The sequence below is a fragment of the Elgaria multicarinata genome, chromosome 4, assembly GCF_023053635.1.
Source record: "Elgaria multicarinata webbii isolate HBS135686 ecotype San Diego chromosome 4, rElgMul1.1.pri, whole genome shotgun sequence".
In the NCBI taxonomy this organism is placed as follows: Eukaryota; Metazoa; Chordata; class Lepidosauria; order Squamata; family Anguidae; genus Elgaria; species Elgaria multicarinata.
In genome coordinates, this window is record NC_086174.1 from 148659065 (window position 1) to 148684525 (window position 25461).

The following is a 25461-nucleotide window of genomic DNA, read 5'->3' on the forward strand; positions in this document are numbered from 1 at the left end:
ATATAATTTGGGATGTGCGAATCAATAAAATTTGAGCTGGCCAAAATTCTCCAAATTCCATCCTGAAGCTTGTTACAACTCAAGTCCCTATCAGATTGCAAACTTTTTTTTGGGGGGGGGGATGAAAATCAGTGCATATTTTTCCAAATGCGTGCATCAATTTTGCACATTTTTGAAATGTACACTAATTTTGAAATGTACACATTTTGAAATGTACACATTTTAAAAATATATGCATGCTGTCAAATGCATATTTTGTGGAGTGGGGTGTCTGTGAACCACATTGCAAGCTCAGAAGTGTGTGGACTTTTACTGGAGATTGCATCTGATTCCATGTTCTGTCTGGAAGATGGAACTGGGTAAAATCCTGATCAAAAATGAACTGGAACAAATTTCTTATACATCCTTAATAGCAGAACAAAATAAGCTAAGAACATGAATATGTCTTGGGAAATGGAAGAGCAAACTCTTCCATCTGATGGCTACACCAAACAGTGTAGGAGACCAGGAAGAACTTAAGGGTGTGGAGACATTCTCTTCCATGTGTACATTCAATGTGTGTGTGTGTGTGTGTGTGTGTGTGTGGAGTATCAGGCCTACACTCAGTGCCCACCCACCCCCATCAGCTGAGTTCTCCATGTCAAGAAGAAATGGCCCTACATACATCTCTATGTGCATCAGCCTCTTCCTTGTGATCAGGAATTCTGATTGGCTCAGAGTTCCAATCACTCATGAGGGCCTTATGCTCACACAGCCTTTTAATTTAATGCCACAGAGTAATTCTACGGATGCATGGAAGAAAGTAATGGCTGCTGCTGCTGAAACTACTAACCTCTACATTTCAGGCTGCCACCATGCCAAGTAAGTGGGCATCTTTTGGCCCTCCAGATGTTGGCCTGCACCTCCCAACAGCCCTTAGCCAGCAGAGCCAATGGTGAAGAATGATGGGAGTTGTAGACCAAAATAACGGGACGACCATAAGTTAAGCTCTGCCCCTGAAAATAATGGAAAATCCTCCCCCACTCCCTCAAATGGTTAGGGTTTTTACCTTCCCTCCCCCGCCCCATTTCACCCGTAGTGGGTATAGAATTGCAGACTAAGGTAATTGGCTCAGTTTCTAAAAACCACTCCAAACTGGTGGAACAAGGGCTTTCTTCCAATTAGCAGCTCTGACTATTTTTCTCACTTCCAACAAGTTTGCTATTAATTCTAGATTTTCTTTCATGACTGTGTTTTCTAAATTGACATCAAGAGCTTTTAATTAATTGGCTATCCTCTCACAATATGCTTGAGGTAATTGTTGTTTTTAGTTGCTGTTACATGTACTTTATTGATAGGAAAATGTTTTTCAGTTCTCGTTTGCTTTCTCATGTATTGGTCGTAGAAGATACTTGTTTTCCTATGAAGCATGGGGTGCAGCTTGTTTTTATAAAATGAATTTCAGCACAAGGTTAATCAGGGAGAGAAAGGGTAATACACAACCACTTGTTTTCAAATTGGTTTTTCCCCACTTGAGCATTGTTTTAAAATTGAAAAAAGTTTAAGTGCGTGTGTTGGGCAATTTGTTGTTCGTAAGAACAGCAAAAAAAGGGAAATGTATAGGGAAGTTTCTTCTGCTTGTGAAAATTGCTAATTTATATTGGCTCTGAACAGAAAGGGCATGGTCTCCTTGTGCACCCAATTTCTTTTGCAGTTTCTGTTCAGAACTTTCCCCATGGACACCCACCCTCTCTTGACGTTTCCTCTAACCTTCCCTGTCAATCCCTCAAACTGCTTTTTATAACTTGGGGGAGCTTAAAGGTCAGTTTTGTGGGTTCTGTTGGGGCAGTGGCAGAGAGGGAACATGGGAATCAGGAACTGAGAGATATAGTATCTAGGGTGACCCTGTGGAAAGTAGGACAGGGCTCCTGCATCTTTAACAGTTGCATAAAATAGGGATTTTCAGCATGTGTCATTTGTATGCATGCAGCATCTGGTGAAATTCCCTCTTCATCAGTTAAAGCTACAGGAGGCCTGCATTCTTTTGTATCTGGTCACTCTAGCTAGAGAGGGCAGGGCTCCTGCAGCTTTAACTGTGGTGATGAAGTGGGAATTTCACCAGGCGCTGCATGCATACATACAAATGACACTTGCTGAAATTCCCTTTTCAGTACCACTGTTAAAGATCCAGGAGCCATCTCCTCCTTTCCATGTGGTCACCCTAAGATACATCAACTCCATGTTGGATCTAGCAAAGGCCTCCTGCAGTCAAAAGCCTCCTACTGTTCACAGGAGGCTTTTGGTTCAATCAAACTTTTCCACTGGATGAATAAGGAGTAAGCAATATTTGCCTATTCCCCCTGCATTCTCCTGTGTCCCCAAAACCCCTGTTCAGGACAATTGGGAACGATTTTCAGCAGTATTCTGTTGTCAAGACAGCACTGACGTTCCATTGTGCCTGAACTGGGACACCCCCTGGGGCAAATATGAAGACTTTGGGGTTGAAAGAGGCTTTGGCCATATTTTGACTATGTATCTTATTGGCATTTTGTAAGCCACCTTGGGAATATCTTGGAAGAGTGAGGTAAAAATGCCTAAAATAGAGATGTCAGAGGAATCTGTCTTGTGAGGGGAGAAGTTTGCCGACTTTCAGAAGCCCCCCCCCCCCCCCGACTCCGGCTCACTTAACCTCATACTAGCCTGACTTGATCCATATCATAGAATCATAGAATAGCAGAGTTGGAAGGGGCCTACAAGGCCATCGAGTCCAACCCCCTGCTCAATGCAGGAATCCACCCTAAAGCATCCCTGACAGATGCTTGTCCAGCTGCCTCTTGAAGGCCTCTAGTGTGGGAGAGCCCACAACCTCCCTAGGTAGCTGATTCCATTGTTGTACTGCTCTAACAGTCAGGAAGTTTTTCCTGATGTCCAGCTGGAGTCTGGCTTCCTTTAACTTGAGCCCGTTATTCCGTGTCCTGCACTCTGGGAGGTTCGAGAAGAGATCCTGGCCCTCCTCTGTGTGACAACCTTTTAAGTATTTGAAGAGTGCTATCATGTCTCCCCTCAATCTTCTCTTCTCCAGGCTAAACATGCCCAGTTGTTTCAGTCTCTCTTCATAGGGTTTTGTTTCCAGACCCCTGATCATCCTGGTTGCCCTCCTCTGAACACGCTTGTCTGCGTCCTTCTTGAATTGTGGAGCCCAGGACTGGACGCAATACTCTAGATGAGGCCTAACCAGGGCCGAATAGAGAGGAACCAGTACCTCACATTATTTGGAAGCTATACAGGTTAGGCCAGCTCCCAGATTTTTGTGTTGTCTTCTCTTAAATCACAATTTACACAAATTCCATCTGCCCCTGACCCATGCTGCATGAGGCCAGGATGCTGCAAATTGGGCGAGGGTGATCAACAGAGTTCTCACCTCACTGCCCTGTCCCGCCTGCCCCCCTCAAGTCCGCTCAGCGTAAACTCAGTGTGGAAAATGTCATCTCTCATTAAGAGAGACAAATCCTCAAATTATGTTGCCAATTTATATATGGGAAAGGGCTCGTGCTTCACAAAGGCTACGCTGAAAGCCACACAACTCTATTTTTCTGGTTTCTATTCCCCCCGCTTCGTTTTATGTTCTGCCTTTACATTGTACAGGGAAGCATACCAGGTTTTTCTTTTCTTTGGAAAGCACTCGCCATTTGCTGCCAAGACTCTGTAATGGGCACCCCTGCTAGGATGTTCCAGTTCAAGGCTTCTGTAGTGCTAAGCTGGCAAGAAAGGAACATATTAGAGATAGAAAATGTGACCTTCAAAATGTTCTTGGTCTTGTAGCAGTGCTGTTTCATTTTCATTTTATTGCAAGACCTTTTAACGAATGGTGTGATGGGAATCTGGAATAACAGCAGATTTCTTGTCGCCCTGTCTTAGATATGTGTACTCTGGATTGCCCCACTACAGTGGGACTTCTTACTAAGTAAGTGTGCATAGGAATGCAGACTGAGGAAAGCTGTGCTTCATTCTGTGTGCATTGCCCTCGCTTAAGCTTTATGTAACTTCTACAGACAACTATATGTCACCCCAAAGAGGGTCAAGATTTGCCACAGGCCATACTTTGCAACGCCCATTTCTTACCCTATGGCTGGGGAGTTGAACCTCTCTCAGCCCGAAGGGGAAATTCATTTCAGAATGTTCTGAAATGAATTTTTCTGAAACCTGGGCAGGATCTACACTACTGCTTTAAAGCGCTTTATGACAGTTTTGACAACTGTTGGGGCCCAGGACACACTCCATACACAGCTGTCTAAGCTCTTTAAAGCTCTTTAAAGCACTTTAAAGCAGTAGTGTAGATCCTGCCCAAGAGGCAATGGTAAAACTTCCAAGGGGTCAGCGATGTTTAATAGTGGAGCAGGTTGAAATGGAAGGTGGTGGACTCTCTTTCACTGGAGATATTAAATCTCATGGGTGACTGGTTTCCTCGGTCTGGCTACAGCTTCCTTCACTGGGCTGAAGGGCTCGGTTACACATTTTTTGATGGGCCACTGCTATTACTAGGAGACAGGAAAAGCTATATTAACTGAAAGAAGAAAAAATAGCTTGATTTGACCATGGATGGTTTGCAGGGGTTGCAGAGTTGCTCTCTGTTGCTGCAGAGGACAGGACTAGAACCAATGGGTGGAAATGGAAGGCATGCAGAGGTCTTCACTATCTCAGGAGGTGGTAAGTTCTCCTTTGCTGGAGGTATTGTCCAGGCGGCCAACTGGCAGGAATGCTGTAATTGCATTATGCAAATATACTAGGTCTATACTAGGGCTGTGCACTGACCCCCTGATTCACTTAGAGGCTGTTTCGGAGCCCCCAAAGCAGCCCCGATTCACCTTGGGGTTGCTTCTTGTGTTGCCCGACTCACCTCGGTGCCAAAGCTGAGGCAAGACTCGGAACCTCCAAGGTGACTTGGACTTTTCTGGGTGCCAGCTGCACAGCCAGCATACAGAAAAGCCTTCCTATCCCCACTCTCCTCGCTTTCCTGCTGCCATCGCCTTCTCCTCGTCGCTCTTGCTGGCTTCCAGTGCCGGATGTCAGTAGACCCAAGCCACATACTATTTTAAGATATCGTGGGGGCTCTGGTGATTAGTACCTCTATGGCCACAAACTACGGTGGCCATTGAAGTACTAATCTTCAGAGTCCCTGCCGCCTCTTTCTACTGACATCTACCGCTGGAAGCCAGCAGTAGCAACGAGGCAGCGGTGGCAATGGCAGCAGGTAAGGAGGTATATGCAAGGGGGGGGGAAGCAGCAAAATAGTGTAGGCGCAAAAGAGACAGGCTCTGGTATAGGAAGAATTCGTACAAAAGTTTTTGTTTGTATCCAAAACTGCTCAATGTTTTGGACTACGAGTCCTTCGTCAGGAGTTGGAAAGAGATAATGACCTGCCAAGAGTCTACTTTAGTACGAAGCTTCTCAGATTGTGGTTTGAAGTTTCTAGAACTGTAGTTTTTTCAGTGTTCTGTGCTGGAGCTGCATTTGTAATTTTGAAGAGCTGTGTTGGCGAAGCGCCCCGAGGTGCCCCAAAGTTTCAGAGCCGATCGGCTTCAGCTTCAGGGCACCTTTGGCTGAGCCAGAATTGAGGTGAGGCAGGCTGAATCAGCCTGCCTCACCTTGGATTCGGGGCCCTGGCCCGAGGCGGTGCACAGCCCTAGTCTGTACCAACTCCGGTTTAGTGGATACACCATGGCCTGCAGGCTCACTATTGAAGAACTGGGGGACAAATAGAGATGTGAAGGCCTGGGAAAAAGATTGGAAAAATTCAGAAAAATACCATTTTTTTCTGTGTGTCCGCCCCACCGGACCATTTTTGGTTTGTTTCCTAAAAGAATAGCTTTGGATTGTGATTTTTTAAAAGGAATTTATGACGATATGTTTATATATTGTCACCAAGCCTTTACTCTCCACCCACCCCCAAATGTTTTCTAAAAAGTAGGGTGACCATATGAAAGGGAGGACAGGGCTCCTGTATCTTTAACAGTTGCATAGAAAAGGGGATTTCAGCAGGTGTCATTTGTATATATGGAGAACCTAGTGAAATTCCCTCTTCATCACAACAGTTAAAGCTGCAGGAACTCTGCCCTATTCACCAGATACAAAAGAGAGCAGGACTCCTGCAACTTTAACTGTTGTGATGAAGAGGGAATTTCATCAAGTTCTGCATGCATACGCAAGACACCTACTGAAATTCCCCTTTAAATACAACTGCCCTCCTTTTCATATGGTCACCCTACAAAAACTACTGTATTTCTTCAATTCTAAGATGCACTCCCCACACCCATATAAACATCTCTAAAAACAGGGTGCGTCTTAGAATCGTGGCTGTGTCTTAGGGGTTTTTTTTCTGTTGGTGATACTGAAATTAGTGTATGACTTACAATTGAAGAAACACGGTATGTAATAAGACTTTTATAGAAAGACCACACATGTAAAATGTCTGGAAATAATGAAGCCATGGGGGAAGAAAATGTATTTAATCCTTTCTGTAAGATTCTCAGAATACTTATTTCTTATTAAAATTATTGATCTTTTACTGATAAACATTTTGGGATGCTCCAAGTCATACTCAGTTTCATAACATGTGCATAGAAACACCAAATCATAATATCGAAAGAAAATGTACACTCTTGACAGTTTGTTTTTTGTTTTCCCGAGTCCTCTGTTTCTGGAGTTGTCCTCCTTTGCCTCTAGTTCTTCCTGCTTCTTCTGGCTTCTAGGACAATTCAGATGTTTCAGGAACTACTTGCTAAAGTTCCCTCTGGTTGGATATAAACTAGGAATCTAAAATATGTTATGTATAACTTGGTTTGCTCATAAATTAATCATGTATGGTACATTATATTTGAAACATCTTATTTATTTGGACAATAATTACAAATTTACTAAGTTCACTTTTTAAAGTTTTCAAATGAAATGATAATTTTATGAGCAAACCATCTTATGCATAATATAATTTTAGGAAAATAAAGGCTGCCTCATGCACCTAAAGCAGCCGTCGTCAACCTGGTGCCCTACAGATGTTTTGGACTACAGTGTCCAGTATTCCTGCCCATTGGACATTCCACCTGAGGCTGATAAGAGCTGAAGTCCAAAATATCTGGAGGGCATCAGGTTAGGGAAAGTTGTCCTAAAGTAACAAAATGACTTTTAGATCGCTAAAGAGCGCTTAGAAATAAGTGTTGTGCATTTATACATTCCCCCCTGAATGTCCGTGTGTGTGTGTGTGTGTGCGTTTCAGGAAAAGCAACAACCCAGGATGTTTTTCCCTCCATGCCTTCAAAATTTCTGGAAATTTTACATATCTGGGGCATAACAGTGTCACCTAATAGCTTTCCCACAAGTATCTGGTTTGCCAGTTTGATGAACAGAAAGTGGAACTAGGACAGGATTTACACTACTGCTTTATAATAGTTTATAATGGTATTGACAACTGTTTGGGACCAGAACACATTCCATATACCTTTTTCATATTCCATATACCTTTCAAAGTGTTATATCCTGCTTGGTATAGATCTGGCCTAGATAGATCCTTGGTCTGATCCCTCAGTGTTCTTATTTTCTTAAGACCATGCACCATCTATATCTAACATTGGACTGTCACTGAATATGTTTGCATGTGTATCTTTGATATAAGAATAAACCATAACCATGATGGACCCTTGAGTTCCTTTAGCATCCTTGTGGAAGAAAAACAACTAAAACAGCTGTGGACTTGTTCAGCTACCTCTGCTCAGTTTGGCTCAGCAGGCCTCTGGGCCAGAAGGAGGGAGTTTCGGAGAACATTCCTCAAGGTCTATCTCATGGCTTGGGTAATTGGCTGTGCCAAGCACTCCCTATCTCCTGCAACAGCACCTGCAGAGTTATAAGCTTTGCCCGAGTAGCCTAAGGTCGTGCTAATTTTGGTGGTCATCCATTTCAGCTGTAGTTTGTGTAAATAAACTGCTTCGGTCCCTGATACGTGTGTGTTGTTTTCTCTGGAGGGCTGGCTAATACCATTTTGACATGGGGTTAGGGAGATGGCAGTCTGGGAAACCAGATGATTGATCCAGGGCCTACCTTATAGGAATGTTGTGTGGACCCCAACTTTCCTTCACAAAACCCACTTTTTTTCTCACACTTTTGCATTAGTTCTTATTTTAAGAATAATAACTCTGCACATTGTACTTTTGTGTGCATCCAGCCATTCTCTCCCTCTCCCTGTGCATTGTGAAATCTCTGTTGAATGCATAATATAAATCTAATTTCTAACTATTTTCAGAACAGGAAAGTGTTTACTTAACAGAAATGTCATGGATCTTTAATAAAACTCCAACATGAATAAACATGGAGAGCGTTCCTTTGCCAACGAGGGCTTGATTTTCATATACCAAGAAGATTACTTATGAATAAATGAAGAGAATTGAAATACTGGCCAAGCAAGAGAAGCATATCAGGAATTTTAATGTGCAGCTAAAGTGAAATTAATTATTGTCAGTGTCCAGGAAGGGGCACAGGAGAATAAAAGCCTCCAACCCCAGTCTGGCATTCTTGTCTGGATTGCAATAAAACTGGAAAGGACATAATTGGAAATGATTCTCCTCTCAATATTCAACTAAGGTGATTCATAAAGCAACTGCTTGGGCTGCACTCAACTCCACACCATTAATTGGGTGAGCAGCTTGCTAGCAGAGTTCTCCTACTGGAATTCTTCACAAGTTTTGTGTGATTGCACCACCAGATGTTTGCAAAACTGAGGCTGTCTGCTCCAGAGTTTTCCAGTGTGAGTCACAAGCCAGAAGACATGAAAGGATTATTAGATCAAGATGCTTTCTGCCATAAAGCAGGGGTGCACAACCTGTGGTCTGAGGGCCACATATGGCCACCAACCTAGGTGGAGGAGCCCAGAGGGAAATAAGGGTTGGGCTGGAGAGGTAAACAGGGAGGGGGGGATCTGAAATGAATGAAGTATGGATGGAGGGGGGCATAGAAATCAATTTTAGATCTCTGGCAAGGAGGGGGTAATGGGCGGAGCAATGGAATTAGTGGGGTAGCCCTGTGCAAGTGATTATTCCTGACCACTAGCAAGAGTAGTCTGTCCCTTCCTTGGCAGCCTACTGGGTGGGGAGGAAGAAGGGGTGTCAGTGTGAGAGCGAGAAAAGGGGTAAGAGTAAAAGAGAGAGAGAGGGAGAGAGAGAAGAGTGTGGTGGAAAAAGAGAAAGAAGGGGTGACATTAAAAGAGAGAGAAAAAACAGGTGGTCCCATACACTGTTTGCTCTGCCCTATACACTTCTGGCCTTAACTAATTACCCCTGTACCCCAAGAAATGGGACCCTCAATAGAAAAAAGGTTCCAACCTCTCTCAGCTTATTATTCAGGGGTTTCTCAAGTGCTCTGACTCTGAGCCATAAACATTCTTAAAAGGTTGTCACACAGAGGAGGACCAGGATCTCTTCTCAATCCTCCCAGAGTGCAGGACACGGAATAACGGGCTCAAGTTAAAGGAAGCCAGATTCCGGCTGGACATCAGGAAAAACTTCCTGACTGTTAGAGCAGTGCGACGGTGGAATCAGCTACCTAGGGAGGTTGTGGGCTCTCCCACACTAGAGGCCTTCAAGAGGCAGCTGGACAAGCATCTGTCAGGGATGCTTTAGGGTGGATTCCTGCATTGAGCAGGGGGTTGGACTCGATGGCCTTGTAGGCCCCTTCCAACTCTGCTATTCTATGATTCTATGATTCTTCATTCTCATTCTCCCTCCTCTCTCTCTCTCTCTCTCTCTCTGTGTGTGTGTGTGTGTGTGAGTGAGAGAGAGAGAGGAGGGGAGGGAGAGAGGGCTGGCGGGCTCTAAACCTTCTATCCTGGCTTCACTGTAGCTTTCTGCATAACTTCAGAAATGAATACAGGTTGGGTCCACTTCCAAACTCCATTCTTTAAGCATACCTTAGATTTAAGGGCTTATGACAGCTTTCCCAACGTGGTGTCCTCCAGGTGTGAAGGACTGCAGCTTTGACCATGTTGGCTGGAAATTATAGGGGTTGCAGTCTAACATATTTAGAGGGCATCAGGTAGGGGAAAGTTGGTGTAGGGTCTGAAAGCTCAATCTCTAGAGACACTGTGTGCAGAGGTTATGTCTGTAGGCCTCTGTGCACATGTATCTATCAATTTCTGGAGGTTGGGGATTGGGCCAGCAGGTGCAATCACATCCTACCACCCTCGCCAACACACACATTCTAGAGATCATTGCTCCTATGATGTAATGCTTATTTCCCTTCCAATAGTGATCTAGGTGCTCTACAGATCCCAGGCCTGACGAGGCCCTGCTTGTAACTTCACATCTACATCAGACAAGCAACAGATGGGGAAAAGAAATTAGGAAATGACAAATAGCCTGAGTAAAGATGTTGGTTTGATATTGGCGCGAAAAGAAAGATTTGGCAAAACCAGTTGAGGTTACAACATAACATGTTACCGCAGTTGTTTTCCTTCAAAGATAAGGTTCTAATAAATAATTCTGTGTCCAGTTGGCTGGTTACTTTTTCTCTTGGCTTTCTCTGTAGCATGGGACACAGCTCATTTGCCTGTTCTACAGGTATTTGTGGTACTATACATCTTCTAAGTACAGCCCTACTCTAGATATTATCATGAGATAGTATGTGGTATCACCTCTTTCTTGTTTCAAATTCCTCCTCAAAACCATCATTTTCCACGTGGCCTTTGGCTTGTCTCCTTAATCCTCGTTCCCATTTATAACTGCATTTGAAATATATGTAATTGCAATTACCCACGTCTCTCCCTCCCAGTCCCTACCCTTGAATTTCATCCTCCCTTAGTTGTTTTCTTCACTGTAAGCTCCTCTTCCAGTTCCTGTTCCTCATCTGTCAGCTCCTCCTGCAAATTTCTCTGCGTTTCCTTCGGTCTCTGCGGATGAACTGTCTACAATACTGCGCTCTTCGAAGCCTTCCACTTGTTCTCGTGATCCGATTCCGTCTCGTGTCTTTATTAATCTTATTCCTGCTATCCTCCCTTCCTTGCTACATATTATTAATCTTTCTCTGTCCTCTGGTTCATTTCCTTCAGCTTTTAAACATGCTACAGTCTCTCCCATTCTCAAGAAACCTACTCTTGATAGGCTATCTCTGTCTAACTACCGACCTGTCTCTTTGTTGCCATTTGTCTCTTTGTTGCCATTTGTCTCTTTGTTGCCATTTGTTTCAAAGATCCTGGAGCGGGCGGTCTACTCTCGCTGTCTTGACTTTCTTTCTAGTAACTCTGCTTTGGATCCATTTCAATCTGGATTCCGTCCTCTGCATTCCACCGAAACAGCCCTTACTAAGATCACCAATGATCTCCTTACTGCCAAGTCTAAAGGCCATTATTCCATTCTTATTCTCCTTGATCTAACTGCAGCCTTTGACACGGTTGATCATGATCTTCTCTTAGATTCCCTTCATGACCTTGGATTTTGTGGCTCTGTCTATAACTGGTTTGCCTCCTATCAGCGGGTCGCTCTTTCAGCGTGTTGGCTAATGGCAGCTCGTCTTCCTCCTTTCCCCTTTCAGTAGGGGTTCCGCAAGGCTCAGTGCTTGGCCCGTTGCTGTTTTCCTTATACATGTTGCCCTTGGGCAAGCTTATTCAATCTCGTGGCCTCCAATATCATCTGTACGCCGATGATACACAACTATATCTGTCATCTCCGGAACTTTCTCCTGATGTTCACGATCGTATCTCAGCATGTCTTTCAGATATCTCAGCTTGGCTGCTTCATCGTCGCTTGAAACTTAACATGGCAAAGACTGAATTGCTTGTTTTTCCTCCTAAACCTTCTCCTCATCTCTCATTCTCTCTTACTGTCAATGATGTTACGCTTACTCCGGTCAAGGAAGCTCGTAGCCTTGACTTTATATTCGACTCCTCGCTCTCCTTTATTCCTCATATTGAGGCAGTAGCTAAATCTTGTCGATTTTTCCTGTGTAATATTGCCAGGATTCGATCATTTTTGTCTGTCTCTTCTGCCAAAATGCTTGTTCATGCACTGGTTATTTCACGGTTGGACTACTTCAACCTTCTTCTCTCTGGCCTTCCTTCTTTTCACATCAGTCCGTTGGTTTCTGTTCACCACTCTGCTGCAAAGATCATCTTCTTGGCTCGCCGCTCCAACCATGTTATTCCGCTTCTGAAATCTCTTCATTGGCTTCCAATTCACTTCAGAATCCAATATAAACTTCTCCTGTTAACCTTCAAAGCTTTTCATGGTCTAGCTCCTTCCTATCTCTCCTCTCTCATCTCACACTATTGCCCCGCTTGTGCTCTTCGCTCCTCTGATGCCATGTTTCTCGCCTGCCCAAGGGCCTCTACTTCCCTTGCTCGGCTTCGTCCATTCTCTTCTGCTGCCCCTTACACCTGGAACGCTCTTCCAGAACATTTGAGAATTACAAGTTCAACCGCAGCTTTTAAAGCTCAACTAAAAACTTTTCTTTTTCCTAAAGCTTTTAAAACTTGATGTTGTGCAGACTTCTACTGTTACTTTCTACTGTTAGTTTTACCCTACCCTGTGCCTGCTTACCCTACCCTGTACCTGTTTGCATTCTCTTCCCCTCCTTATTGTTTTACTAGGGGTGTGATCCGCTCCGATTAGGAGCGTAGAAGCAGTAGCGGATTGGCCTGCTCCGCCTTACCCAGAGGCGGAGTAGGAGCGGCCCGCGGACCCCTAGAAGCAAGGCAAAGAGAAGCGACCATTTTTCGGAGCTCCTAGTTCAGGCGGAGCGCTCCGGTCGCCATCTTGAAAACATTGTCATAGGATTGTATTGCGGCAAATAATCGCACATAACTAGGTTGTTTTTGAAGCTATCGTTCTGGAAATTCTTGTGCTCAGAGAGTCGTGGATGGGGGTCATTTTGAGACCACTCTCACCTCTCTGCGTCGTGTGGGTCGCGTGCTATATTTGTTTGAAAATCGGGTCAACCGCGCAGCTCAAACAGCGTTTTCGGCTTTTCGCCCATAGGATTGCATTGAGGGAAAGAATTGGGGATAACTGGGGGGGGTTTAAGCTATCGTTCTGAAAATTCTTGTGCACAGAGAGTCGTGGATGGGGGTCATTTTGAGACTACTCTCAACTTTCTGCGTCGTACGGGTCGCGCGCTAGAAGTTTTTAAAAAATCGGCGGGAAAAATACCTTTTTCAAAGGGCTGAGGGGCAGAGTCAGCTCCCGGTCATGATGATCCCAAAGTTAGAGGAGGGCATAGGCAAAACAGGTAACTTGGGATTCTGGGAAACTTCTCTTTCTTCATCTGAACGGGCTTTTCCCCGTGTTTTTTAACACAGTAGCCCCACCAAATGCACAAACACAACCTGAAATCATATACTAAGCCAAGAATAAGAGATAGAAACACAGCACTGCTCCCCACCCTAACTTTGGGGAACAACTGAAAAGATGTGGTGCAAGGGGATGAGCTCCCCTAGGGCATCTCATTGTGGACGTGCCCCCACTCTCTCCTGCACTGGAAGGCCATTAGAGCCTTCCAAAGAGAGTAAAACGGTGGAGCAATGCCTATCATGAGTTGAAGTGAATGTTCACTTTTTAGTGGTGGAGCGATGCCTGTTATGAGTTGAAGTGAGCGTTTACTTCTTAATCTCAGAGCTGTTGGTGGCTGTCTTGAGTTGAACTGGCAGCTGCTTCCCCCTCCCCCGGGCACGTCCCCCTATTGCTGGTAAAAGACAGATATAGCCTTTTTAAAAAAATTCTTCTTGCTGTTTATTGAGCAACACTGCTGCTTTTAATTCCACCCCTCCTTTGTTTATTTATTGATTTATTCCATTTTATATGCATTACTGGCTTATCCTTGGCTCCCTTCCTTATGCCCCCAGAAATGCCAGCTGCATGCCTGCCTGCCTTCCCTCCCTCCTCCCCTGCCCACCTCGCAGGGATGTTGTGTGTGTGTGGCTTTGACTCAGGGGAGAAGTCCTTCCTGCGCTCACTTGGAGTTTTGGAAGTTCCAAATTTTGCAGGTTTAAGCCCCGCCAAAAAACAGGGGATGATGGGACTGCCTTGAGTCTCGGCGTGCGTATCCCTGGATAAACTTTCATGGTGGTGAGTTTGAGGGTTTTTTTTAACGTGCAAAATTGACGGAGCTATGGAAAGGGGTGTTGGATATTCATAAATTCCCCAAAAATCAGGGGATGATGGGACTGCCTTGAGTCTCGGCGTGCGTATGTATCCCTGGATAAGCTTTCATGGTGGCGAGTTTGAGGTTTCTAACGTGCAAATTGACGGAGCTATGGAAAGGGGTGTGAATGGGGTGCCCGATTTTCAAAAATTCCCCAAAAATCAGGGGATGATGGGATTGCTTTGAAACTTGGCGTGCGTGTGTATACCCCCATGAGGTGTCATGGTGCCAAACGTGAAGTTTCTAACTTGAACAGAAAAAAAGTTGTATAATTTTTTAGCTTTCAATGCAAGCCTATGGGGGGGAAAACGGAGCTCCGGATCCGGATCCGGAGCTCCGAGCGGAGCGGAGCGGAAGTGGGCGGAGCGGGGGCAGGGCGGAGTGGCCCGATCCGGAAAATGGCGGATCTGCAAGTGAAGCGGAGCGGGGGGTCCGTGCACACCCCTATGTTTTACTATGATTTTATTAGATTGTAAGCCTATGCCTATTGCTATTTACTGTTTTACTCTGTACAGCACCATGTACACTGATGGTGCTATATAAATAAATAAATAAATAAATAAATAAATAATAATAATAATAATAATAATAATAATAATAATAGGGGCAGGGGGCTCTCTATTTTTCCCTGTTCTGATAATGCTAAATGAATGGATGATTAATTAGTTAATTCCATATGACATACTGACCGCATTCAGAAGACACCTTAAACCATGGCTTTAACCATGGTGGTTAAGCCAGAAAGTCAAGCTGTGTTCAGAAGACACCTTAAACCTTGGCTATAACCATGGTGAATAAAGCAAAAGGCCTTATTCACCATGGTTTAAGCCATGGTTTAAGGTGTCTTCTGAACATGGCCTGGCTTTCTGGCTTAACTACCATGGTTAAAGCCATGGTTTAAGTTGTCTTCTGAACGGGGCCAATGAATCTTAGTCTCTTTGCTTAAAGGTATAAAGAGAGCTGCGTCATATGACATTACGGTCCATCCAACTCAGTACTTCCAATCCTGAATAGCATGGAGTCACGAGCTTCATTCCCCAGCGTGTCACATCTTTCTCTGTCCTCCTACCTGGGCTTGGATCTGATAACTGACATTGTCAGTTATCAGATATAGTCCAGACACAACTGTCCTGATAATATGCTCTACATATATGGTAGACATGAATTCAATGGCTATTGTGTTGTTACATTTGCTCCACTTCTCTGAGCAGTGTGGATGTTCCAGTGGTGCCGCACTTGTCCAAGTTTGGTTTTCTTTGGGAGGAAGTCCCTGGCATTTTGTAATATTTGAGTTTAATGACAAATATGAAGATTTGGCATAGGTAGAGATACAGTTTAGCACTCTAGTAGACTGTGAATCCCTTGCATCAAATCTCATGTTTCCAGAGAAGGGGTTTACCAGAGCTCTCTCTCTCTCTCTCTCAGTAAAAACATTTCCCTAACAGAAGAGGCAATTGGCAGTTTTGCCAATGACTATTAAAGATAACTCATAGTCATTCTGGGCCCGTTAACCTTCTCCTGTCCACCACCAGCCCAAATTTACAACCAGTAGAGGCTGGCGGCTCCGATTTCAGTGTGGCTGCGATTCCATTCTGGGTTTTAGTCAGAACCAGTCAGACCTCTAAAGGAGCTATCCATGGTGCTGAACCCTATCCCCAAAATGGTTTCAGTGCCTTGGACAGCTGCTTTAGAGTTGTGACTTGGGCCTTAGCTAGACCTAAGGTTTATCCTGGGATCATCCCGGAGTCATCCCTGCCTGATCCTGGGATCCCCTGTGTGTCATTCACATGAACAGGGATGATCCCGGGGTAAACCTTAGGTCTAGCTAAGGCCTAAGACCCAGAATGGAATCACATCTCCACTGAAATCAGAGACAACACCCTCCACTGCTCACAACAGTATTTAGCTTGAGCTTGATATTCCACCTGTCACATCTAAGTCCTCATTAATATAGACAACAGGCTCATTTATGCAACTGCCCTGTAGGAAGATTGAAAGCATCTGACTGCGAAAAGGCTAATGAGAGTGTTAGTGGGGCAATATGACTTTGGGAATAGATAATGAAGGTTTCACTTACAAACATGGCTATTCCATATTAAAGCAATGCAGTTCATAATCCCCATTTTAACAGGTCACCCAAGATCTGCTTATTTTGTTGGTTATATTTGTGACTTCATTTTAGCAATCTTCAAGTTCCAATTTATCCCCAGTTAAAAGGACCAAAATCATTAGAAATCAAATTAACTGCCACTTGCCCACGTGTGTGTGTGTGTGAGAGAGAGAAAGATAAAGAGATGCTGTCTTTTTATATCAATAGGTTCTTCAAAAAGAAGTAACTCATGGGCTGAGCTCATTTCATGATTTAAGCTGTGATCTGGCTTCATCCCAGGGTGCACTTTGTGATCTGTCCTTCCCCTGCACTGCTGGCAAACATTACATTGCCTCAATAACATGGTTGAGCCTAAAGGACAAAAACTCTGCAAAGGCAGAAATCACCTGGAGAGGAGTATTAAGAATTTATAATCTAATCATGGCATTGTAATTGAGCTCCCCAGGGAAGTGAGAAGTAGGGGGTGTTAAAAATTGATGGCATTTCTCTCTCTTTTTCTTTCACAAGAGTTAGGAGAGACTGGATTTTTCCCTGTTTGAAGGTGGTAGAGGAAGAGTTTAAAGTGGTTGAGAAATACGAACAGCAGAGTCATAGAACTATGTGAGCCACTGAGCAGAATGATAAAGAAGCAGCAACTAAAGTGAATTCTAGGCCGTAATTGTATAATTACTTAACTGGGAGAAAGTCCCATTGAACTCAATGGGACTTACTTTTGAGCAGATGTGTAAAGGATTGTGCTTTTAGTCTTTTACGTTCCAGTTGCTTGGGTAAGGGAAGCTGTGCCTTCCCCTACAACACCATTTTACCTTCCTGCAGTTTCCTAGACTCCATCCAGCCTCCCAGCTCCCACAACCAGGCTCCAACATCAGAACTGTGACCTTGGGGAAAAATGGATTTACACAGGATTTTTTAAAGATGTAAAACAGCAGTTTCTGCAGCTGAAACTCTCCCCACGGCCTGAGTTCGATCCCAGCGGAAGCTGGTTTCAGGCAGCCGGCTCAGGTCGACTCAGCCTTCCATCATCCTGAGATTGGTAAAATGAGTACCAAGTTAGCTGGGAGAAAGGTAATAACAGCCGGGGAAGGCAATGGTAAACCATCCCGCTATAAGGCCTGCCAAGAAAACATCAGCGAAAACTGGCATCCCTCCAAGAGTCAGTAATGACTCAGTGCTTGCACGAGAGGTTCCTTTCCAGGTTCCTTTCCTTTCCTTCTCTGTTACGAGTGATGACAAATGAAATTCTTTCAAGTTACTTTAGTTGTTTCTTAATTGCCATTTTTGAAAACCAAGCAATGTATATTATCTCCCTAACCCTGCTTATATCCTAAGAAAAACAAAATGGAGCAGAACTGGAATGTTGAACCTCTTCATTTGCATGGCTGGTCAATGACTCACATGAAGCATGGGGTTTATCTACATCACAATTGTATGTCAGACATTGCATTGAAAAGAAAGCTCCCATTTATCTCAAATGTGTGTCACAGCTACCCAAGCTTCTTAGCAAAGCAGGGGCTCTTTGGTATGTAAGTTTATGGACAGCCCAATAATTGATTATTGACTGCCCAAAAACCAAGAGATCTAGCAAGTTAAGTGGACTTGTATCCGTCGTAACAAAACACTAGCTCTGCCCCTATTATACCATGGATTGATTCTCTCTAGTGTGGCTTACTAACTGCTAGAAAAAATCTTTTCTGCTACTAAGAAAATAAAGAGATAAATAGGAACACTCTGAGCACAAAAGATAGTGAAGGTGGCTTAAATTTGTCTTAAATGGACTTGTGCAGAACATTTGTCACTTTAGATAGCTCTGTATTTTATCTACTTTGACCTGGTTTTCTCCATGTTAATAGCTCTGCAACATACTGTATAATCAAACGGACAATATATACAGCCTGAACTTGAAAAAAATCAATTACACCTTTTCTGTAGGGTCGTGCTGGCAAGGGAAGCATCTATGTGTGGGCCTCTGGAGATGGAGGAAGTTACGATGATTGTAACTGTGATGGCTATGCATCCAGCATGTGGACCATTTCCATCAATTCAGCTATTAATGATGGCCGAACAGCATTATACGATGAAAGTTGCTCCTCAACTTTGGCCTCTACTTTTAGCAATGGAAGAAAGAGAAATCCTGAAGCTGGTGTGGTAAATAAAGCAATTATAATATTCCATATTGTCATTTTGGAAACATTGTGGCATCTTTCTTTCTGGGAATGGTTTACTTCTCTAGACCAGATAGCATGTTGACGTTCTCCACTCGTGGAGAAGAGCACCACTGAATAATAAACAATGGTACTGAATAATAAACAGTGGTGGAGATGGTGATAAGCAGACTGGACCAATTTTACTTTCATGATTATTACAAGGCTGGTTCATTATCAGAAATTGGCCAGACAATATATACAATATCTCCCTCTAGTGATTACACTATGAAAAGCTAGTCAGACTTTTGTGATCATAAGTCTTGCAGTTTACAAAATGGTGGGTTTGATCTAGAGTTCCTGTGAGCAGAACCCAACGTCTTCTGCCCTTTCTGGTATTTTGCAAGTATCTGATTGAATTTTGAATAACTGTTGTATGAATGAAGTTAGTGTTTACTATTTACTATACATTTTAATGTATGCCTTTTGAATGGAGTTAGTATTTATGATTTCACTATTTTTTCTCATTTTTAAAAATGACTTTTTAACTGCCTGATGTTCAGTAAATGAAAGAGGGTAACATAGCATTCTACTTCATATTTTATTATTTATTTATTTATTTATTTATTTATTTATTTATTTAATTTATATACTGCCCCATAGCCTCTCTGGGTGGTTTACAAAAGTTAAAAACAGTAAATATTAAAAAGTATTCAAAATTGAAAACCATCAAAAATATAAAAACAACAGTATAAAACAGTATCCATTTAAAAACAACAGTTCTGTGGTCCATTAAAAAACAAACAAATTTAGCATATGTTGTTAAATGCTGTTTAATGCCTGGGAGAAGAGAAAGGTCTTGACCTGGCGCTGAAAAGATAACAATATTTTGTTAAGCCTAGTTGGAGAGATCATTCCATAATGGGGGGGGGCACCACTGAAAAGGCCCTCTCCCTTATGTTTATCTTCCTATCCAGTTTGAAGGAGAATGGAATTATTGCTCTCATGTACTTCTCTATACTCCTTTGCAGGCTACAACAGATTTGTATGGCAACTGTACATTACGCCACTCTGGAACATCTGCAGCTGCACCAGAGGCTGCCGGAGTATTTGCACTTGCGCTGGAGGCAAAGTGGGTGAAAGCAGCCATCAATTATATTGTTAAGACTTTAAATATCTGCTATTCATGGTGATGAACAAACATCTTAAACTTGTATGAGCTGAAACCCTCCCTTTCCCAATCCAAGTTATTTAAATGAAGCTGTACATTAAATGGCTTATTCTGGAATAGCCATTCATTTCATTATTTTATATACACATGGCATTCCCTTAAAGATATCCCACTGTTGATTTTTCTTATAGGACAGCACATCTGTCTGCAATTTTTACTAAGAGAAAATAGTCTTTTCTGAAGAAGTCCTTTCTAGAGATGCCTACTCTTACCATATTACTTTCTTCCAGTGTGGATCTGACGTGGAGAGACATGCAACATTTAACCGTTCTCACCTCCAAAAGGAACCAGCTTCATGATGAAGTTCATCAATGGCGAAGAAATGGTGTTGGCCTAGAATTCAACCACTTGTTTGGCTATGGTGTTCTTGATGCTGGGGCAATGGTTACAATGGCTAAAGACTGGAAGACTGTTCCAGAGAGGTTTCACTGTGTTGGTGGATCAATACAAGAGCCTCAGTAAGTGAGAACAAACATTAGTCTCAATCTAGTTGGAAATTAAGAAACTTGTTGTCTCATTATGATCAGTGAGCTCTGCCCATGTTCAGTTAGCTTGCAGCCTACATAAATACAAGATCACTTGTGAGGTTGGTCTCAAAGAACAAGATTATTTCAAGTGGTTCAGATGACACCTTTGACTGTGGCTTTAGCTAGACCAACCTTTATCCCAGGGCGAACCCCGGGATTGTCCCTATGCATCCAGATGGCGCACAGGGGATCCCGGGAGAAGGGAGGGATCATCCCTCCCTGGCCCTGGGATACAGCCGTACACTTTGGGCCTGCTTTTTCCATGGTTCCGGGCTGAGTGTGGCCCATTGCTGCGGCTTGAGCCAGCTCTGCACGATTACTCCTTCTCGTTTGTAGTATTGCTGAGCCAATGAGCGAATGAGGCACATGGAAGCCTTGTCTGGAAGCAGCTCTGGATGTTGTCCATGACTAGGGATGAATTGGGGGCAATTACTGGTTGATTGTGGTCCACACCATTCCACTCAAATAATACAAATTAAATTAAGACACTAAATGTCATTAAATCCTTCTCTGATTTATTCTACTGTGTGGCAGTGACTCCAGAATACTTCAAGTACAGGTCATTTGAATGCTGTGCCACTGCAGCATTAAATATTTTGTTTGTGTTCTCCAAATCTCCAATTAAAGGCTAGGTAGTCAAATTATGTTCTGATTATCCTCATGTGGCAAGCAGAATGAGTCAACAAACAAATCAATTAATACTAATTGACTGCTACAGCTAAAGTTCAATTGAGTTATTTGGAATACTAACCTAATGATGAACAATTTAATGCCTCTCAACAGCTGCAATTTACCTTTTCAGTGTTATCTTTGAAAATGGTGATACTTATAGCAGGGGAGGCACTCTTTCCCATCCCAGGGGTGCATTTGCCATTTTTCCATGGGCCAGGGGAGCATTTGCCATTTTGAATTCTCTCCTTCTTGTTTCTCGTCCCTGCTTGTAATGTCATGCCCACACCACCTCCATTCTTCCTTCTTGCTGCCACACTCACCTGTGGTGGGGAGAAGAAAATAGTGGTCTGAAGGGGGTCTGGAAAGTGTACTCAGGGGTCCCGATGGGCAGCACTGTGCCCATGGATATCATGTGCCAACCCCTACTGTATAGGAAAGGAAAATTATATACAGCTCAGGCATAATGATCGTACAGTTCTTGATGAGCCCATAGTTTGATCACTATGGGCTCATCTACACCAAGCAGGATATTCCACTATGAAAGTGTTATGAAAGCGGTATATAAAAGGCAGGATCTACACTACTGCTTTATAGTGGTAATGAAGTGCACTGACAACTGTTGGGGCCCAGGGCACATCTACACCAAGCAGGAGATATAACACTATGAAAGTGGTATGAAAGCGGTATATGGCATGTGTCAATGGACCCCAACAGTTGTCAGTGCACTTCAATACCACTATAAAGGAGTAGTATGACTCCTGACTTTTATATACCACTTGCATACCACTTGCATAGTGGAATATCCTGCTTGGTGTAGATGAGCCCTATGCTATTTTATTTTGATGTTTAAAGTCACCTGGTGCCTATACTATACTCCTTCCATCGCCAGCTGAAGACCTTTTTTTTCTCAGTATTTTAACACCTAATTTACCTTAAATTTAAACTTTGCTGTTTTAATTCTGTATTTTAACCTATATCAATAGCTGCTGTGTGGTTTTAATCCTGGTTGTGCTTTTTATATTGTATTTTGTATTTGTGTTTTTAGATTGTTGGTTGTTTTACTATGCTCTTCATGATTTTAATTTTTGTGAACTGCCCAGAGAGCTTCAGTTATTAAGCGGTATAAAACTGTAATAAATAAATAAATACCTCATCAATTAGATTTTATTTGGGAAACACTGAATATAATAGATTTATAAGACCAATTTCTATATCATTAAAGAACACCACATATTTAAGGAAACTAGACAACTGCTGTCTAAAGATGGCCTAATCTTATGTAAATACTAAACTTTGCAATAGTAGGAATTAGAAGTGTACAGATATTCCTTAAAGTTTGATTTTTAATGCAGGCATTGCCATTTTGTGAGATGGGACTGGCATCCATGAAAAAAATATTATCCACTCTTACATGCATTTTTCTACAGCTGTTTGCTTCTACTGTTTTTCACTTTTATGTGCCCTTGAAATGGTTTCTTTATTGCATGTTAACAACCAATCAGCGATCATGTAGTGAATTTGATGGCATGGTGGTTCCATGTAGCCAATCAGATTTAGCTTTGTGATCCCAGCACTGATCCTTTGCCCTCACCCTGAATGTGGGGCTGGGGGACAACCAGGCAACCAGGGTGACAGTTCCAGACTTGCCAAGCTGGTCAATCTTGCTCTAGTTCTGTATCTTCCACATAGTTGTGGATGGCTAGTTAGACTGACCACCTGGTAGTTTGTGATGGCAAGAAGGATGTGTCCCCTCTTTCCTCTGCATCCATACCTTTGTAACCAGTTCGGTCTCTTTTGCAAAGGGGTGCAAAAAACATAGAAAGTGGAGGGGGCATTCCTTGGGGAAATGTGGCTAAAATGGGCCTCCTTTCCCATTTTGGCTCGACACTAGCAAGATTGTCTTTTTTCCAGTAGAAGGATGCTCATGGCTGACATGCAAAAATCATTATATTCTTCTGGTGCAGTTTCTTGTGGATTATTATATAAAAGGATAACACCATCCTTATTTCACAGGCTACCAGAGGTCACTGCTGGAAGCATTTCCCCCTTCATGAGCTTGCAGATGTAGACGATACACTATTTTGCAAGAGAACATTAGCAATTAATAGGGACCAGCTAGGACGGAATATCAGAAACTATATGGGTGTAATAAGAAAGGATCAGCAGTTCCAGTGTGCCCTTATTATGAGCCAGGCACATGTAGACAGGATATGCAGAATGAGATGACGAGCTGGTGCATGCTCTTCGAATGGACCCACAGTGATTGTTTGCATATCCAAGCTATTTAAAGAAGTGTCCATCAGCATGAGAGGGCTGTATTGTCTTTCACAGCCTGGGCAGTTCCTGAGGTGAGGCTGGGAAAGGGGATTGGAGAATGCTTGGGAAAGGGAGCAACCCCAAACACGAATGCAAGCAGGACCATTCTTGGGAAATTTTTGTTATTTCCCGCACTTGTCTTCACATTCAAAACTCTACACTTGTGCAGGTGTCAAGTCTGAAAATGTGCATTTTCACACATGTGCATTTGCACACTTCTAAACATGCACAAATGCACACATACACACTGAATTTGCATTTTCACACCTTGGCCTGAGGGGGGAAATGAGCATTTTCGACTGGGGGAAAAATGTGAATTTTTATAAATGCATTTTTTTTTCAATTGGAAAAAAAATGTTAATTTTTATAAATGCATTTTTTAAATTGGAAAAATGTGCATTTTTAGAAATGCACATTTTTTCAATTGGAAAAAAATGTGCATTTTTTTTAAATGCCCATTTTTCCTCATCAGGTAAAATGACGCTTGTGATCAGGCTTCAAGGAAGCAAATGAGCTTCAACGAAGAATTTGGAGAACCTTAATGAGCTCAAAACATCACATATTTATCCAGCCTTCTGTGACAGTTCATGAATAGGCCTTTTCTGTGATAGCCCCAAATTTATGGAATGCTCTCTCAAAGAAGCTCACCTGACACCAACACTGTAATCTTTTTGGTACCACAAAGGTGTACTTATTTCCCCAGACAATTGGACGTTAGCCAATTGTTGAGGGCTGCTTTTGTGGTTCTCATCCTAAACTACATGGAGATGAGAGATGTGTATTGTGGATGAACAACTTTTGTATTGTATTGTTTTTAGATTGTGCTTTTATGGCGTTTATTTGTATTAATATCCTTATTATGATTTATAATTTTGTTTCTGCTTTTTTCCTGTTTGATTAATTATGTATTTCTGTATTTGTGTGTGGAGGTTGTGCTGAATTTTTTAATTTTTTTTTTGCAATGGGAAGTAACACATACATTTAATAAATAATATAATTATTGTATAAGTATTATAATACAATACTCCGATAAATAAATGTGAGTTGCAAAGCATTGCATTCAAATGATTTTATTCCTTTGTAAACCCCAGGAAAATCCCATCCAGTGGCAAGTTGGTTCTGACTCTTACAACAGATGCTTGCGAGGGGAAGGAGAACTTTGTCCGTTACCTTGAACACGTCCAGGCGGTTATAACAGTGAACTCTACCAGGAGAGGGGACTTGAATATCAACATGACTTCACCAATGGGGACTAAATCCATTTTACTGAGTCGACGCCCAAGAGATGATGATTCCAAGGTGGGCTTTGACAAATGGCCTTTCATGACAACACATTCTTGGGGAGAAGACCCCAGAGGTACTTGGGTTCTGGAAGCTGGGTTTGTTGGTATTCTGCCCCAGAAGGGTGTCCTCAAGGAATGGACATTAATGCTACATGGAACACAAAGCGCACCCTACATTGACCAAATAGTAAAAGATTACCAGTCTAAATTGGCCATGTCCAAGAAGGAGGAGTTGGAAGAGGAATTAGATGAAGCAGTAGAGAGAAGTCTGAAGAGTATATTGAGCAAGAACTAGCACTGCTTTGCATGTCAGGCAACCTCCTTTCCCTTTTCCTTTCCTAAATATTTCCATTAGCCATATTCCAGTTATTGTCTCTAGATCATTCTCCCAACTTTCTGATTTTAGAGTTGTCTATGTTGCCTAATTTAATTACAGTGGAAACTTTTGAATTTTGAGTCACAAATATATTATTACCCACCAACTACTTCGTAAGAGTGGATGACTATAACTATCTTTGTTTCAGGGTTGGGATATTTTTGGGTAGGATTTTTATTTTTATTCTTTAAAGTGACATGCAAAAACTGATAACCAACAAAATTGTGACTGCATTCCTCTTCCTATTATTATTATCATTTTAAAAAATCATGTTTTTGGGCAGATGAATGAGCACATTGGCAATTCGGACTTGCTAAGATACTGTCACAGTAATTGTAATAATGGGAAAAGAAAAATCAGATGCCACATTACATTATTCATGTTACATTTTTAAGTATACTTAAATTGGCCACTTTTATTCTGAAGAAAAACAGGAAATCTCTCCCTCACTGCTATTTGTCCCCAAAGGTGCTGGCTGCAGTAAACAGTACCTTCAGGGACATATTGAAGCCCAAGGAGGGGCAGTATTCAACAAGAAGCTGGTGCAGAGTCCCATTTTTGACCATGCAGCTGTTTTGTTTTTTCCCCTCTTTCAAATTGAAAGTGGCTAGTTTAAGCACACTTTTTAACAAAATGTGAATAATCTAAGCATGC

At 42.6% G+C, this 25461-nt stretch overlaps 1 protein-coding gene across 1 annotated transcript in view; it reads left to right on the forward strand.

Annotated features, from left to right (window-relative positions):
• Positions 1–25061, forward strand: part of PCSK2 (proprotein convertase subtilisin/kexin type 2) — a 230149-nt gene extending 205088 nt beyond the window's left edge. The window contains exons 9-12 of the mRNA XM_063125359.1: positions 18191–18406; positions 19434–19534; positions 19864–20091; positions 24240–25061. Coding sequence (XP_062981429.1) covers positions 18191–18406; positions 19434–19534; positions 19864–20091; positions 24240–24726 — 1032 coding nt within the window. The 3' untranslated portion in view covers positions 24727–25061. The remainder of the gene's footprint in view (positions 1–18190; positions 18407–19433; positions 19535–19863; positions 20092–24239) is intronic.
• The last annotated feature ends 400 nt before the right edge of the window (positions 25062–25461 follow it).